The sequence below is a fragment of the Sus scrofa genome, chromosome 7 (genome assembly GCF_054392235.1).
Source record: "Sus scrofa isolate SSC_HxYL_T2T_F1_AM1 chromosome 7, Sscrofa_HxYL_maternal_Yorkshire_Landrace_v2.0, whole genome shotgun sequence".
NCBI lineage: Eukaryota > Metazoa > Chordata > Mammalia > Artiodactyla > Suidae > Sus > Sus scrofa.
The window spans coordinates 48,776,580-48,793,644 of NC_139389.1; the positions used below are offsets into that span (position 1 = coordinate 48,776,580).

The 17,065-nt window shown below is 45.2% G+C and overlaps 1 protein-coding gene across 10 annotated transcripts in view; it reads left to right on the forward strand.

Moving 5' to 3' along the window:
• Positions 1-17,065, forward strand: part of RUNX2 (RUNX family transcription factor 2) — a 358,411-nt gene that overhangs the window by 94,199 nt on the left and 247,147 nt on the right. For 9 of the 10 annotated variants that reach the window (XM_084968272.1, XM_084968278.1, XM_084968277.1 and 6 more), the window contains 2 exons: positions 4,701-5,062; positions 14,078-14,234. In XM_084968272.1, coding sequence (XP_084824398.1) covers positions 4,701-5,062; positions 14,078-14,234 — 519 coding nt within the window. Of the gene's footprint in view, positions 1-4,115; positions 5,063-14,077; positions 14,235-17,065 lie in introns of those variants that run through there. The other variant, XM_084968280.1, reaches the window with a different exon arrangement.

Genomic DNA, 17,065 nt, shown 5'->3' on the forward strand with positions numbered 1-17,065 from the left:
GGCTTCTGTAGCTCTGATTTGACCCCTGGCCTGGGAACCTCCATATGCCACAGGTGCGGCCCTAAAACGCAAAACCAAAACAAACAATCAAACAAACAAAGAAACACCACACAGAAAACCTTTAGGGATCATCAATATGCCAGTGATTTTTCACTGCAGGTCTGAAAGGTTGTCGCATGTTACTAGCTGGTTCATTGAAAACTATTTCACAACATTACAGTGGTCTTTTCCATTTTCATCAAGAAAAAACATATATAAAATAATTTAGTGGTTAGAAGATGAAATCTGAATGAAAGAAGCATGGCTTCTGGTCCCAGTTTGGGGAGTTCAGTTCTTCGACGACATAAATAACTTGACTGTTTCACATCTCATTTTCTTTGTCTGGAAAGTCAGAATCTCCAGGTGTTGTTACTAAACAGTTATATTAAACGTTAAAGGAAATGGAGGGGGAAATTTATGCCTGTATTTTCAGAAAATTGTATCTTCTTTTTTATGCCATTACATACAACAGAACAGAGGCATATGTCTGAAGAGGAATCTAGTGGGTGATTTGTTCTGAGCATTTTGGGGTAGGGAAAAAAAAAAAAAAAAGCTAAGCCCAGGAGTGAGATCATGCAAACTATAGTACAAAATCCACATATGTCAAATTTCACAGTTTTCCTCTGTGCCTACTATTACCAGGAGAGGTTCGGTTTAGGGGTCTGTAAAAATGTTTTCTTCCTTTAAGTATAATACTCTGAGCCAAGACATCATCATTTCCAGGCTCAGTCAGCTCCAGTTGAAAGTGTGAATGTTCAGCAAGAGGATATTTTTGAAAGGAGACTGAAAATCCGCTGTGCCAGATACCTGAAACGTTGTGAGGGTATTCAGTGGAAAATTTCATTTCCACGTTATAAATAACTGTAGGATATTTTAAGGGATCCAAGACTAGTAACTTCCAAGAGCTGCTTATATTAGCTGCACTGAAATGTGAAAATGGAGGGAGAATGTCCAAGGAAGGCTATAAAGCTGAATTACCGGATATGATTAATTAAAATAAATAATTCACCATTGATTAAGTCGCCCTTAAAATCCCCAGTCAAAATACCCAAACCCTGAGGCTGGGGTATTTTGCTCTCCACCAAGTCAAACAAAGAACGGACAAAACAGCAATGGAGAAAAAGGAAATGCCCCCAAGACGATTACTTAAATTTAACTGCCCTAGGGTTTCTTAATTTTAAAAGGCCGTCTGGTCGCCCATATTTGAAATACTGACTGTTAGCGTCTCCACATTTCTGGGAGTTCCAGATTCTGTGGATTTCCAGGGAGAAGGACTACCCCAGAGAAGGCAGCTTGCTTGACACCTACTATGGTAGTCCCTGAATTTGTATCTCCTTTTGACCACAGAAATAACCAGCTTCCGGTAACTTCTCTCCTCCTTTGCAGCCCCTACACATTCAAAAACGCAACAAATCAGAGATCTTTGATAGATGGAGGTACAACGTGCCTGAAATAAAACTGTCTCGCTAAAAGGAAAAAACAAACAAACAAAAAGACTTGTGTGTGTTGTGCATGTGTATTTATGAATGTCAGTGTGGAGATGTAGCAGAGTGTGTCTCCCAGTGCGTGTGAGTAAGTACGGTGTGGTGGCGTAAGGTAGGAAATTCACGCATGCAGTCCGCTCTCTCTCTTTTTGAACAGTAAGCCTGGCTTCCCTTCGTTAGCCTTAGCCGGCCGCATGCAGCTGGGGAAGACCCGACCCTGGTGCGCGCGGGCAGCCCGGCGGTGCCCGGGGTTAGAGCTCTCCCCTGTGACCGAAAAGATAATTAAAAATTGTATGCGCAGGAGACAGTTCATTCCTCGCTGCGCATCAAGTCCATCGGGATAAGTGGGTTCTCAGGATAAATGGGGACTCCCGGGCTCGGAGGCCAGGAGACCGGGGAGTAGTTTGGGGAAGGGGTGTCCTAGCGGGTGATGCAGAATGCGTCACCCAGGATGGCAAGTGGCTGTGGGAAGGCCTTGGAGGCGGGAGGGGCGCGGCGAGGGGGCTCGCGTCTGCAGGGGGATTAGGGGGAGAGGCGGGAACGTGGAGAGAAAAGTGGGGAAGGGAGGTGTGGAGTTGTAAATGGGAAAAAGGAAGGTAAAAATTAAGCCCCAAAGAGGAAGGACAGAACAGTGTCCCCCGAACCCCACCCTTACCCCCGCGAGGGCGCTCGCATAGATAACTCCCCCTCCGCTCCCACTATTGGAAGCCCCTCAGTCGCATCTCATTAGAGGGCAATCTTGGTCCCCAAGCCACGCGCCTACAGCCCTGCAAGTTCATCGTGTGCTTGAAATTGGCTCCAGAGTCCAGTACAGGCAACCAGGCCCCCTCTTCCGCCCCCCCCCCCGCCCCCGCCGGCTCTCGAAGCTCTTTAGCCCCCCTTTAAAGGCGCAGACCCCCAAGCGCCGGCTGGGCAAGTGAAAGCAATTCTTTAAAAACCGGGAGGTAGGGTCGCGGCAGGTTCCTACCAGGGTTCGAGAGGCGTTTGCGCTGAGCAGCAAAAATTAATGGGTATGTGAATTGATTTAAATAAGATGAAGGGGCGGGGGGAGATGAGTGATGACTCAACTATCTTTCTTCCTGAATACTCTGTAGAGGAGGCATTGTAACTTTTCATTTCTTTTATAAAACCATTTATTACTGTGTGGTGTCAGCTACCGTATTAGGAATCTCTGGCAACTGAGGATTCTTCTTGCAAACACGTTTTCAAGCTTTGCGAGGTTTAAAGGAGATTGACAGCAAGTATTCTAGGAGGAGGGGAAACGGCCCTGTGCCCCCTTCTTAGGGGTGCGATACCCTCAAGCGGATTTCCCGGCTTCTGCGGGCGCCGCACATTGTTTTATTTGTTTTGAAGGCTCAGAGTTTGAGGCTGGTCGGAGACACCCACGTGCTTCTGACTCTCATCAGTGTAATGATCGCCTTAGCCAGAGTCGTGTCTATATAAACCACAAAAACCTAATCATTAGAAATCCCAGCCTCCAAAAACCACATTTTAGGTAAAACTGCCGCCTTTTTTCTGCGCTCCTTCATCCTTTCGACCACAACTTTTGGGGGGATCCAAAGTCGCTTTTTAAACCCACACTGGGAAATAAATACATAAATAAATAGCCATCGAAGCATTTTGAATATTTTATTTCGTATTTTAATTTTTTTTCCTTGGGAGTGGTGGTGGTGGTGGGGAAGTTAAGACATTAGACCAAGTTTTAGATGCAGAATAGACTTATTAATAGATTGAGATTCATGGAAAACTGCTGGGGTTCCCCCCCTCCCCGCAAGGGTTTTAGCAACTTATTTTAATCATCAAGTTGATAGTTTTCCAGTCCTTAAAGAAACTCATCCTTGTTCTCTAGGAACAAGTTTGAATATAGAAGAAAAAAGTGTCCGGCTACCCACAGTTTGAGTTTCTAAAAACGATTTTGACAAATGTCCCCTCCATCCCAATTTTTTTGAGTCGCTTAAGACAAAAAACACCCAAACTCTGTAAAATCTTTTTTTTAACCCCTCTTGGGAGCCGCTCCGGCAGAGGTGGGGGGGGGATGGGGTGGGGGAAGGGTGAAGAGTGCTGAGAAGTCAGCACAGACGCTCAAGAATTTTCCTTCTTCCTCTCCTGAAGTTACAACGAAAAATAACGACAGGCAGATCAGCCGGCAGGCTCTCTGGCGTCTCAGCATCAACCTCCTCCGACCAAGAGGGGGTTCCTGGTTCTAGGGGGGAGGGGGGTGAGAAGCAAGAGGACGCGACCAGGCGAGATCCCCCTAGACCCGGGCCGCCTCTCTCGGCTTCGGAAGCTGCACGCCGCGTCCCGGGGGCTACTTCTCGCGGCCGGCGGGCGGCGGCAGCGGCTGAGATTCGCAGGCTCGAGATTCGCAGGCTCGAGATCCGCTGCCCCGAGATCCGCTGCCCGCGACTTACCTCCTGGCGCCTCGAAGCGCGAGGGTCAGGGGAGCTTTGCAAAGAGCTGGAGGGAGTGGATGCGAGGAGGGAGCGGTGAGAGGGCGAGAAGAGGAGAAGGGAAAGGAAGGAGCCGAGCCGGGGAGCCGGGCTGGCAGCCGCCGCGGGAGGAATCTGAGTGTGCAGCCGGCGCGGGGGGAGCGGCAGCCGCAGCAGAGCGGCGGCGGCAGCAGCGGCGCGGGCGGGCGGGCGGCGCGGCGCGGACGCCTGCAGCTGCGTAGCTGCTCGTGGCGCGGCGCGGCGGTGGCGGGCAGCGCGCGGCGATGCTGGCCTCTGGGTTGGACTGCTGAACCCACTGGGCTCAACCGCCGGACTCGAACTGGGAGGGGGCGCCAGCGCACCCAGGACGCGGTGCCCCAAGGGACCCCACTCCAAGCTGCTGCGAAGTGAAGTCTCCCGCCTGCCCGAGCCAAACACATCCTGGTGCCCGTTCGCAGCTGCCACCCCGGGTGTTTCAAGGGCTCCAGCAAGATCTGCGCCTCCCGGGTCTCGTCACCCGCCAACCCGATTGCTCCGCACCGCCACCGCTGGCCCCCGTCAGACTCCGCCCGGCAGTCTGCTTCATCGAACTTGATTTCTCACCTCCTCAGCCCCATCACCTCCATCCCCTTTCCCCCGTCTCGCCTCCACCCCCCCAATTTCCTCCTCCTCGCCCCTCATTCCACCCTCCTCCCCCTCCCCCGGCCACTTCGCTAACTTGTGGCTGTTGTGATGCGTATTCCCGTAGATCCGAGCACCAGCCGGCGCTTCAGCCCCCCCTCCAGCAGCCTGCAGCCCGGCAAGATGAGCGACGTGAGCCCGGTGGTGGCTGCGCAACAGCAGCAGCAGCAACAACAGCAGCAGCAGCAGCAGCAGCAACAGCAGCAACAGCAGCAGCAGGAGGCAGCGGCAGCGGCGGCGGCGGCGGCGGCGGCGGCGGCAGCGGCAGCCGCCGTGCCCCGGTTGCGGCCGCCGCACGACAACCGCACCATGGTGGAGATCATCGCTGACCACCCGGCCGAACTCGTCCGCACCGACAGCCCCAACTTCCTGTGCTCTGTGCTGCCCTCGCACTGGCGTTGCAACAAGACCCTGCCCGTGGCCTTCAAGGTAAGAAGCTGCGGCCGCCCCCCCACCCCCCGCCCCCTGCCCGGAGCCGCGGGACCTGCCTGCTAGCGTTTCCGTGCCCGCGGGGGCCCGAGCCCGGACCCGTACTGCCTCCAAGGTTCCTATCTTGGTGGCTCGGACCCGAAGGAACGCCGTCTGGCCCTCTTCCTCCGGATCTGCCAGCGGGCTCCGGGCGTAGTGACCCCGTGCAGATAGATCCTTCCCTCTCCCACCTGTGCCCGCAGCCATCACCTCAACCCTGGTTCTCTTTATCCGTTCATCACCCGTGGAGCCTGCCGGCCAACATTCTGACCCACTTCTCCGAGCCGTCTTACCTCCCCCAGGAGCCCCCAGGTGCCCACTCTCCGAGCTGCGGCCCGAACTTGCTCCACCCCGCCCCCACTCCAGGGTATCGCCAGCGTTCTCCCCACGGACTCCCGCGTCCCTCTCCCCAGCATCCCTGCCCGCCCTGCGCCTCAGGCTGCCGCGCCACCCCTCCCCCGGATCCCGCGCGCTCCCACCCTTTCCCCTCCCAACCGAGCGCCCTCCGCCCGTGTCGGCGCCCCCTTCTCCCACCCGTTTGAGCCTCTGCGGCTCCGGCCCCTCTCGGGCTCGGGGGCCTGTGTTCGTGGGGTGCCGGCGCCGGAGTTCGAGCCTGGGGAGGGGCTCCGAGTGCCGGCTGCCGCGGCGGCGCGTGGGCCGCCGGACTGAAGTCAGAGAGGGTCCCGGGCAAACTTAGGTACCCGGGGAGCGAGTGAGGGGAGACAGGTCGGGGGCATTTTCTCCGCCTGCAGCCCCACGCTTGTTCCGGCTACTGGGAGGAAGGCGAGGCAGCCGGGGTCGCCCCGCGCCCAGAGGCCGGGGAGTACGCGAGTCCTGGGCGCCAGACCCTCAAGTGCAAGGCGGCGCGGGCCAGGGAAGGGGGCGGGGGCTGGACGGCCTCTTCCACGGGGACCCGCTCCCCGCCTCGCCGCGCCTGGGAGGGAGAAGGGAAACCTGTGAAATGCCTTCAGCTTGCCTGCCTTGAAAGCGGAGGTGACTGTGCGATTCGAGTCATCTTATTCTCACTTTTGAGGACTTGGACCCCAGAGGTCCCTCCTGCTTCTGAAAGGTCTTGTGGCGCTGGGGCCCGTGATTTGGGAGCGGAGGGAGTGACCCCGGGGTTGAAAAGCGCCCTCCGCGCGCCCCGCGGCCTCCTCCGCCCGCCCCGTTAGTTTGAGGGCGAGTGTCAGCAATTGGAGTCGCGGGCTGCGGCTCTTCCGGCAGATTGAGGGCGTCGGGGAGTGCGTTTGGGGTCCCCCGGGGAGACCTCGCCTCCTCGCACGGCCCCCAGAGCTGCGAGCATCCCGGGTTGCTGGGGAACTGGGGTCCCGGGCCGTCCTCCCTCGCGGGACTTGGCGCCTGGGATGGAGTGGGCGGTGAGCCAGTTGGGGAGAAGAGCGCTTCCAGAAAGATGCTTCAGGCCCGGTCTAGCCTCAGAACCCACGAAGGTGGGCCTGGGTCCGCCGGGTTCTGAGATCTGTGGAGAGCAGGGTAAGCCAGGCCTTGGGGGAGGAGGGAAAAAAGGGAGCACGCGTGCCAGTTCCTCCCTTGTGGATCCCGGGGCTAAACTCCCACGGGCCACTGGCAGTTCCCAGATGTTGCTCACCACCCCCGCCCCACGCACCAATTCAGATTCCGTGTGTGGGTGGGGTGGAAAGGAAGAGGAGTCCAGGTCAATTAGAGCTGGTTATCTTGCTACGTTTGCTATCAGAACAGAAATCAGAATGAATTGTTATGGAAAGGGGATGTTGCATTCTGGGGCAAGTTTCATTTTGCAGTTGGCTCAAGAAATGTGTGTGTGTGTTTTAACCGTCCCATTTCTTCTTTTATGAACCACACATTTTGTAAGTTAAGGTTTTCTTCCTTGAAATATGGAGAGCTCAGAATATGTGTGAATCGTAGAAATTTGGATTTTCATATGAGATCTTGTACACCAAAGGCTCAGAATTTTGTAATTTGCCCTAGGTGAGAGTGGAAATTTGTTTCCACCTCCCTCCAAAAGAAAACCCTCTCCAAACACACACACACACACACGCACGCACGCACACACACACGCATACACACACACACCTTGGATGAAAACAGCAAATAATACAAATAAATAGATAAAATGTCACAAGTCAGGATACCTAAAAATATAAGGATAGGTGCCTTCGTTTTAAAAGATACCATTTAGATGTTTGATGTTCTACAGTCTGTTCTGCTAAACATGTTTAAAGTCTAACTGTCCTGAGGTATTCTCTTATGTTTATGGTGCTGAATTGATTTTGGGCATTAGTATTTGGGGTAGAAAGTACATTTTTGGCATAAAGATAGAGTGCAAATTAGTTTGAGCTATTTTCAGATAGTTTGAGTATCTTTAGGTTTTCTCACTACCACCCTTTTGAAATTATTTTGGAAATAAATTGCTTTCTCTGTGCTTCATCAGACTTATTGTTAATAAGAGAGTAATTTTACTTTTCACAGTAAACAAAACCATAGATAACCCATGACCATATTAAATTGAATATTTTAATTCATGTTAATTGAATGATCAGTTGAGTTAACCTAAAACCTTTCATGTTTTCCTATTCCCATACCTGAGTTTAAAAAATTCAAAGAACGGGTGATAGCTGAGATCCACTGCTGAAAAATACGTGTAGCTATTTGGAACATCCAGATTCTGACATCAGTGTTTTTTTTTTTTTTTATCTGAATGTTGGGTTGTTAAAAAAACAACCTCTTTTTACCTTACTTTGGAGATAAAAAGCCTGTGAGCCGTAGACCCTCTACATTCATGCAACATAATCAAATACATCTGCAAAGAAGTCATATGAAAAAGTCTCTGTTTTAAAAGTGGTGACAGCAATTTGGCTATCATATTTAGAGCTATGTACCAAGCAAATTGTAGTGTTTGGGGTAGATAGCAGAGAGGTAAATATATTTAAAAACACCCATACAGAACTTAATTGTTGAGAAATCTGGTATTCAAATCCATATAATATTTACTGACCCCATGTTTTATGTCTGTGACACTGAGACACAGACAAGAGAGAGAATCAGAAATGAATTTGGTAGACTGTGTTTTCATACATTAATTTAATTAAGTTAAAGAGTGCTTCAGCGTGGCATTGGCCATGTATTGTATTAAGACAGGTCATGTATTAGTGTTGTTCCGCTGATCTTGTTAAGGGATTATGCAGGAGTACTTAATTCATTTACACTCTGACGTGTAAAAGTGCAAAACCACCTAGGATACTTAAAAATACGTAAAGTTGTTTAGTAGCATTATATTTTTGACAAAGTCCTGCAGTTGTGACATGTTCAGTCCTCCCAGGTGTCAAGGAAATGGAAATAAATATTTTTAACATTTCTCTCAGGTGTATCTCACCGAAAGCTTAAAATAGTTGAGGCATACTATTAGGGGATCCCAGGCCCTTTCTGTCCTAGGTAATTGTAGTGATGAAAAAGCAATATGCAAATTCAGCTCATTAGTTAATAGTCAGGTAGAAATAGTGGAGGGAACATGTCAGCCCTGCAGCCAGTAGCACCCTTGGTAGTTAGAGGTCTGTCAGCATTTCCACCCTGAAGCCTGGTGTTCAGGGTTCATAACTCAGTTGCTTTAAATAGCTTCAAGCTGAAACACTCTGCAGAAATTTTAAGTCCAGATGTATAGTTTAAAGCTAAAAGTAGTGCAAGACTATTGCACTGTTTTAAGTTAGAGAACACTGGACTATATATTTACTAGTCTCATATGTTTTTCTGGCAATGTGAAAGGAAGAAAACACATTTTTTTAGATATAGGAGCTATTGCTCATAGTTCATTCTGTATATTTAATGATACCTCTCAGTATTTGTCATAAGTAGGGTTTCAAAATGATGGAGCAATTTCTATTTGAAAATAATTTTTTTGACATCATTGGCCATTTTTCTCTTCATAAACAAGTGTGCAGCTAATAAATACTTGACTTCATGAGGTGTATTGTTCTTGCATGTTTAATGGTCAGATTTTATGTTTGTGTCTTTTTGAACATAGTTATATAAACCTAAACAAAGAAAAACCAGTTATGAAACCTGTTAAAACTTTGCTAAACCTACTATGAATTGCTGTGCAAAATGATGTAAATCATAATAGATTTTTAAGTTGTGTGAAGACACATTTTTTATGCCTTTAAAGTGCAATAACAATTATTTAAAGTTAAAAATGTTAGGATTGAATATATAAAAGACTTACTGGTAGGGTAATGGAAACAAATAATTTTAGATGGAAAATAAATACTCAAAAAATTTTAGAAAACTTATATTTGAAACAGACATGGTAAGATATCGTTCATTATTTTATTCCCGTGGGCATTGCTATTTGTATTGTTTCAGAATGCCAGAATACCCACTGTTAGATGATCTAAACCAGCTTGATACATGGCTTATACATTTCTGGTTTAAACTGAAGTAAGTTCCACCAAATTTCTCTTTGACGTATATTTTAAAATTATGAACTAACATATCATATTTACCCTTTTCTCTACAATGCAATCAGGTTTTTCTAAATTCTGGGTTAGGATCAAAAAAGTAACTAATATTTATGAAACTTTAAATAAAAGTACCGTGAGAATAAAACTTCCTTTTTGCAATTACTCCCATATCTCTCTTTTTAGTCCAAAGAAAAAATTGATCAGGTTCTATCTTGAAAAATAATTATATTTCAGTTTTGCTGCAAGTACAATGTGCTAAGTGATACTGGTCTGTTAAGAGTAATTGATTAGTTCAGACTAGACTTCTGTTCATGGAATTGTCATAGGCAATTTAAATTTCCAGATAATAACCACAAACACAATTTTGAGGGTCTGAGTTAATTCTCCAGTGCTCCTCTTAGAGAGTAACTCAGAGATTTAGTCAAAGGGAATCTCATTAAAAAATGTCAATAGCGTTTCTAGAGTTAAATATCCTTTTAGTTTATTTTGCACAAGCTCCGTATCATGTGATTTAAATGCTAGTTAGAGTGAGGTGCGCTAAATAAAGGAACTTCTTTCTCTATTCTAAAATGTCAGGAACACAAAATTACTTCCCTCTTCCCCATGAAGTTTCTTGAATTTGTAGATTTTATATTTTGGGAGCACCTAGAAAAGTAATTGTTAAGGTTCCATCACAGAGTATTTTTTGCCATAACTGAACTTTTTGTATTAGGTAGGATGGAAACCAATTTTAATGCGTTTTACCTCCTAACTAGTTAAAGGGTGATTTTTTTTTTTTTAAATACTCTCTACTCCTTAAAATGCTTGGGTTTGGTACAGATGAAATGTGTAAAAATTTCTTGATTCTTTTGGTTTTCTTTTAGATAAACATAGTTGAGAATCTTTAAGGGAAACTTTTTAGCTTCAGAGTCCTACTTTAAAAAAAAAACAAACCTCAAATGTATAATCATTTCTGATTGATACAAAGTCAAATACCATACTCCTTATCCCCCCGCCCCAGAAAAACACTAGACAGTCTGATTTGGAAGAGTGAATAGGAGAAAAAAAAAAAGCAATATATTTAGCTATTAAAATAAAAAGTCAGCCATAACAAGAAAAGTTGTCACTCTATCTTGTTAGCATTTTTTTTTCTAGGCCAAGTTGTAAGCTTAAAGAAGACTCACACAATTGTGATTGCCTATTTGTTTTGTTATTAAATGTAACATGTAAAACATACCAATATTTAATATGGCCATTATTATACTGCTTTAGCAAAGAAAAATGGATTTATGTATTTCACTCTTAGGGATCGTTTCTTTCATATTTTCTCATATTGAATCAATTTTCCCTTTCTTCTAACTAAAAAAAAAAAAAATCCATTATGTTAAAAAATGCGGTAAAATAATAGTGTCCCAGAGCTCTTAAAAAATCTTTATATTAGGGCAGATTTCTTCATTTTCCCCCCTGAAATTTGGCCAGCCTGGAGTACACCCCATCTGCAGTCCTCCTATGTCTCTCAGCAACACCAAAAAACATCTCAGGACATGAAATAAAGACTATTCAGTTGAACCCTTTAAGGATGCTTAAGAGTAAAACCTATGTTTAGCACACAGCCGACTTGGAACAGAAGTTAGCCCGCTCATCTTACAAAAAGTACAGCATTATAATTATACTCTCTACTTATATAGTATCTCCTACATTTTACAGACTTTCAAAAAATGATTTCCAATTTACATTGGAAACTATAGTTTCAGGAGATGAAGTTATTTGAGATCATAGCGGATGTGTAACAGAGTGAGGGGAAAAGTGGGGCCTCTTGATTTGGGGTGCATTAATTCTCTTCGAAACAGTACAACTTTTCTGCCTTCACTAATACACGTACTGGTTCCATATTTACTTTGACATAGAAAGCCACACAGCAGGTGTTAAAACCCAATTCGCTGAGTGTAAAAAATGTCAAACATTCAGATGAATACTGGCCAACACAGTCAGTTATTTCAGTATATTTCAGTATTTTCAAATGTGCACATTTTTGGCATGGGGAATTCAAAAGGTTGAAAAGTATATCGCCTCCATCAGGAGTACGGTATTACCTATGTTCAGGAGCCACTTGAGGCGCTAGGTCAAGTTTGCAGGAAGGAAGTCATGTTCTCAAGGGATTTACCCTTGACCTGGGAGACTTCTCAGATTGAGTAGAGAAACCGTATATTCCGGGTAAAAGATAGTCAGCATGATTCTTTCTCCTCGAGGACGGAAAAAGTTGTCAGAAAACTCGTTTGGAGCAAGGGCGTATTGCGGCTGGCTGGGGATGCTGACTCAACCTTTAGCTGGTTCTCTCACAGACTCTTGGTGGTGGGACGTGATCTTCTTTATGGAGCTTATTTGTTTCACTTATTTGTTTCAAAACTCTTTATCAGTGCCCGGCACTGTTTTGCAAGTAGATAGGTCATGCCTTTGTGTACATTGACATGAGCATGTTTTGAGTCCTGTGGGATGCTGTGGAAGTGGTTTCTGTAATTTAAGGAAAGCTCTCGGATTTTAAACGCAATAGCAAAGTGTGAAAGAGGGAACGGAGCTGAGGAACAGCCTAAGAGAAAAGGAAGGGTGAAAAGAATATTGAAAAGTTTTGTTTGGTGGTTACCTTGGCTCCAACAGAGGGTATCCGGGGGAAGGTTGGGGCAGAGTTCCTAGGTGGGGGAAATGCAGTCCTAAAATATAGTGATAGTGTCTGTTTCCTCACATGATAAGAAGTCTGCTTTAATGAGAGTTATGTACAAATTGTGTTGGAAGCATGGAATTAAATGCTTAGGTTGGCCTCGAGGATGTCTTGACAAAGTGTGAGGAGTAGCAGAAGCATGAGGGTAATGTTTGCCAGACGGGCTAGCACACATGGGTGGTGGTGGTGGTGAATAGTGGGGCTACTGTAACTGGAGCCATGGCTTAGTCACCACAAGGGCATCTGGAAGCCGAATGAGCGAGAGATGAAAATCATCTGAATGTGATAGGAGCCCGGAAGATAGTGGAGAGAAAGGATATTGTTATCAAGGGAGCAGGGCCTTGGTAATGGATTAAGGGTAATTTTTTCTGGAGTTACCATCATGGCTCAGCAGAAACGAATCTTGACTGTATCCATGAGGATACAGGTTCGATCCCTGGCCTCGCTCAATGGGTTACGGATCTGGCATTGTGGTGAGCTGTGGTGTAGGTTGCAGACGAAGCTCAGATCCCACGTTGCTGTGGCTGTGGTGTAGGCCAGTGGCTACAGATCCAATTCAACTCCTAGCCTGGGAACCTCCATATGCCTCAGGGGTGGCCCTAAAAAGACCAAAAAAAAAAAAAAAAAAAAAAGAATAATGTTTTTATTTTTAAATAAAAAAAAAATTTTTTTTAATGCCTGCACTCGTGGCATATAAAAGCTCCCGGGATTGAATCTGAGCTGCAGCTTCAGTGACCCTGGATCCTTTGACCCACTGCATCAGGCTGGGGGTTGAACTTGCACCTCTGCAGCAACCCGAGCCACTGTAGTCAGATTCTTAACCCACTGCACTACGCGGGAACTCCTAAGAAGAGGGTGTTTTACATAGGACAGCAAAGGCTCTGCATCAACATCCCCGCACCAGGCTCCATGTTAATCAGAGGCACCCATTTGCAAGGGAGCCCACCCTGGTTAAAATTGGGACACCTTGTCTTGGAGCAGTGAAAATAATGGTTAGCTTCAAAGACTGATTATTTTGGATCCTGACTTTCCCGAGTTAATCCGCTGCAGGTTAACTGTTGAAGGTTAAGGAGGCAAGGGTGTCATTCCATGATGGCAAATGAGAGCAGACCGAAATTTGGCTAAGGGTCTATTTTCTATCTATACTGCTTGTTTATCAGCGATCGTTTTCAGCTTGTTAGATATCTTTATTCTGTACCTGACTGTAAGCTTCTTGACAGCTTAGTGTACTCCACTGGATCTGGCTGCAGTGTGGGCATTCAGTAATTATTTGCAGCATGATTAAAAGCTGAAGATCTTGCTCAACGTAGGGAGATGAAATGTAGTTCTGGATGCCACACTGTACTTAGGCTTCCAGAGAGTCAGGAACTCTAATTAGGTTTCCTCTAAATGTCTTCTCCCATAGTGCTGACCTTTTTTTGGGGCGGGGGTGGACTGTGATCTGGATCAAGACGCTCCAGGCTGCAGACAGGCAGGGCCTTAATATGTACGATGCAATCTGTAGATGAGGCATCAGCTTTCCTTCTGTGGCATAATTCCTCTGGACAGCTTAAACATGGGGATTTAATAAAAAATGTACATGTATTCTGTGAAGAATCCAGCAACAAATGAAGGAGGCTTCTGCCTGCCTTTGAAATGGGTGGACCCTAAAACGTTGGTCTGTTTGAAGTGGCATCCTACCCCATGTGCAGACGCTTCGTTCCTGTCTGCCAGTGCTGGACTCGGGCACGAAATCCAGATAAGATGCATCATGTACAGTGAAAATATATTCTCCGTGTTTAAGCTTTTCTGATGGACCATTATTGCTGCTGTGTTTTCTGTTTTCTGTAGGTGGTAGCCCTCGGAGAGGTACCAGATGGGACTGTGGTTACTGTCATGGCGGGTAACGATGAAAATTATTCTGCTGAGCTCCGAAATGCCTCTGCTGTTATGAAAAACCAAGTAGCAAGGTTCAACGATCTGAGATTTGTGGGCCGGAGTGGACGAGGTAGGTCTCTGATTTTCTTTTTTTAATAGTATTGATAATGGAATAAACACATTAGGCTTCTCTGATGACATGTAGGCTGCTCTGTATACAGATCAGCACCTTCTACCGAATAGAATCACTGAAGGTTTTATTTAAATAGGTCCAGATGAAGTTGAGTGTGGTAGCGAGTACTCAGGCCTTTTTCATTTGTTTTATGATATTGAAAATTCAAACAGTGTTTTCAGGAAAACCAGTTCCTGATTTCACTGGATGCGAGCCTATCAGGTGGAGGGAAGAACAGTCGGAGGTTCAAGTCCTGAGTTATGAGGAGCCAAATAACTGAGTAAATTTGGTGGCAGAGGCCAAAGAAAAGGGAATGCATTGGGTCAATTTCCTGGTAATATCAATTTTGCTTTACGTTGCAGCAAGGACAGCAAGCATAATGCCGTTCATTTATCAGATATGTTACCTCTATATGGTTTAATTACCCTGACAAGAACCTATTTAAAATTCTTAATTTTTGTTTTGTTTTGTTTTGTTTCTTTTTGACCACCTCGTGGCATGCGGAGTTCCCGAGCCAGGGATCAGATCTGAGCTGCAGTTGTGACCTATGCTGCAGCTTTGGCAACACTGGATCCTTAACCCACTGTGCCAGGCCTGGGATTGAGCTGGGTGTTGTCCCAGCTCTTCAGAGACACTGCTGATCCTGTTGCACCACAGCGGGCTCATAGTTTTTTACAAAAGGCTTTTCATTTGAATAAGTGAATAAAGTATTTCTTATGTTAGAATGACTATGTAGAGTTGCCTGGGCAGATGGAAGATCAGAACTCTAAATATTTCCACATTATTTAAGAGTTTTCACCATCTGAATCCCCATTCATGTTAGGAATCCCAAAAAAGTTCATAAAACAAAAAAAAAAATAATCCCTTTTAAAAGGGTTCTCCATAGCTGTCTCATAAGCGATGTTAATATTTTTTAAAAAAATTTCTCTAGGGAAACCAATATTTTGGATTTTATTTGCTTATTCTATAGAGAGGTGTTTTTTTGTTTTTTGGGGTTTTTTTGGACCCTGCCTGTGCCATGTTGTAGTTCCCGGACCAGGTATCAAACCTGTGCCACAGCAGTAAGCCCACCTGCAGCAGTGACACAGCTGGATCCTTAACTTGCTGTGCCACAAGGGAACTCTGAGAGATTTTTAATGAATGACTGTTCATTAGACATTATGTTCATTTATTGATTGATGGAATTTAATATTTCTGTTTTAAGTATTTTGATAAAAGAGAGAAAACAGACCACTTTAGGGCTGGGGCAAAATAAATTATGGAGACCTATGGAATTACTTCAGCCCAGGTTTGAATTAGGAAATGAGAAGCATCAATTTTTAAACCAAGTCCAGTAATTGCTCTTTAGATTGGATTGGATGTCACATTATTACCAGTGTAAAAACTTGATAAGGGAAATTCATGCAAGGCTGTTTCCGATGAGTAGGTTTAGTTTACTTTCTAGGAACAGGGCCAAGAAGTTATACTTCTTAACTTAAAAAAAAAAAACAAAAAATCATGGTGCATGCTAATGAGGTACTGTCACCAGAAGGTTTGCTATAAACTGAGGCTTAGAGCCTCTGGTGGAATCAAAACTTAAGGGGTTATCTCTGTGCCGGGTTTAGTTCATTTTCATTAAAAGAAAAAAAAAAAAAAAAGAGGACACATCCTATCTCACTATTGACTGATTAGGTGTGAAGTGTGTGTATGTGTGTATATCCATTCTTTTTTTTTCTCAGTGATGGGGCAGGCCCACAGTACAAGTAAAATTTATCTTTTTTTTTTTTTTCCAAATAAGAAATCAAGAAACATTTGAACATGATGATTTACCTGTATACTCTGAATTGCCTCTTTTTCGTATAATATTACTTTGCTTTTAACTAGAGCAGTGCATGTTAGTGTTTAAAAGGCCCAGGCGCTATACTTCATTCTACTTTACAGATACATGCTAGTGTTTTCATTTATCTTGCTTTTGTGTTCTATAGATGCTGCCTAACGTTGCTCTGATCAATTTGAGTAGAAACTATGGCAAAGTGATAGTGTACTTTGTAAACCCTCAACATATTTATTTAAGAAACTTCAAAGGGAAACAAAGGGTGTGCACTGTTTTACTATATTGGCTTTCTGAGTTTTGGCTGGTTTCCCAAATAGCAATTTTTATATTTAAAAAAAAAAAAAAAAGACAGACTTAACTGCTTGCAGACTTTTCACGCATGGAAGATGAAGAAAGCTTCTTTTGATGAAGTGTAATTATGTCCAAACAGAGCTGACCCCCTCCCCCTATATTGCTTATGATCTTAACTGAAGAAAGTAGGATTTTTCCTTTGAAGCAGCCGGGACTTGGTGGAGGATCTGAAATGCTACAGTCTGCTGCCAGAGGCAGGATGGAGGAATTGGTCCAGACTTGTCTTCGAGACTTAGATGGGGGTGGCGAGGGGTGGGGGGGGGGGGGTTGCGGGTGGAGAGAGAAAGAAAAATTGATTTATCACTAATAACAGATTTTTGTATCATGACATCAACATTCTATGAGAGGAGACAGTAAGAAATGAAGAGGAACAATGGACAGAGAATGCTGATTAGAGATATCACTCTTTGGGGGAAAAAAAAAAAAATGGGTCGGTTCTTCAGTGGCAGGAAACCCTTTAACCTGCCTGTGTACCTGACCTGCTTTCTAACAGACTCTTTCCAGCTTCCTCTTTGATTCGCACACGTCTACATTTCTCTCAGTTTTTTAGTCTGGGTCAACACTCTGTATTTTTTTCCCCCCAGCTATTTAAATTTTCTATTTTCAGTAGCATTAAAAAATAAAA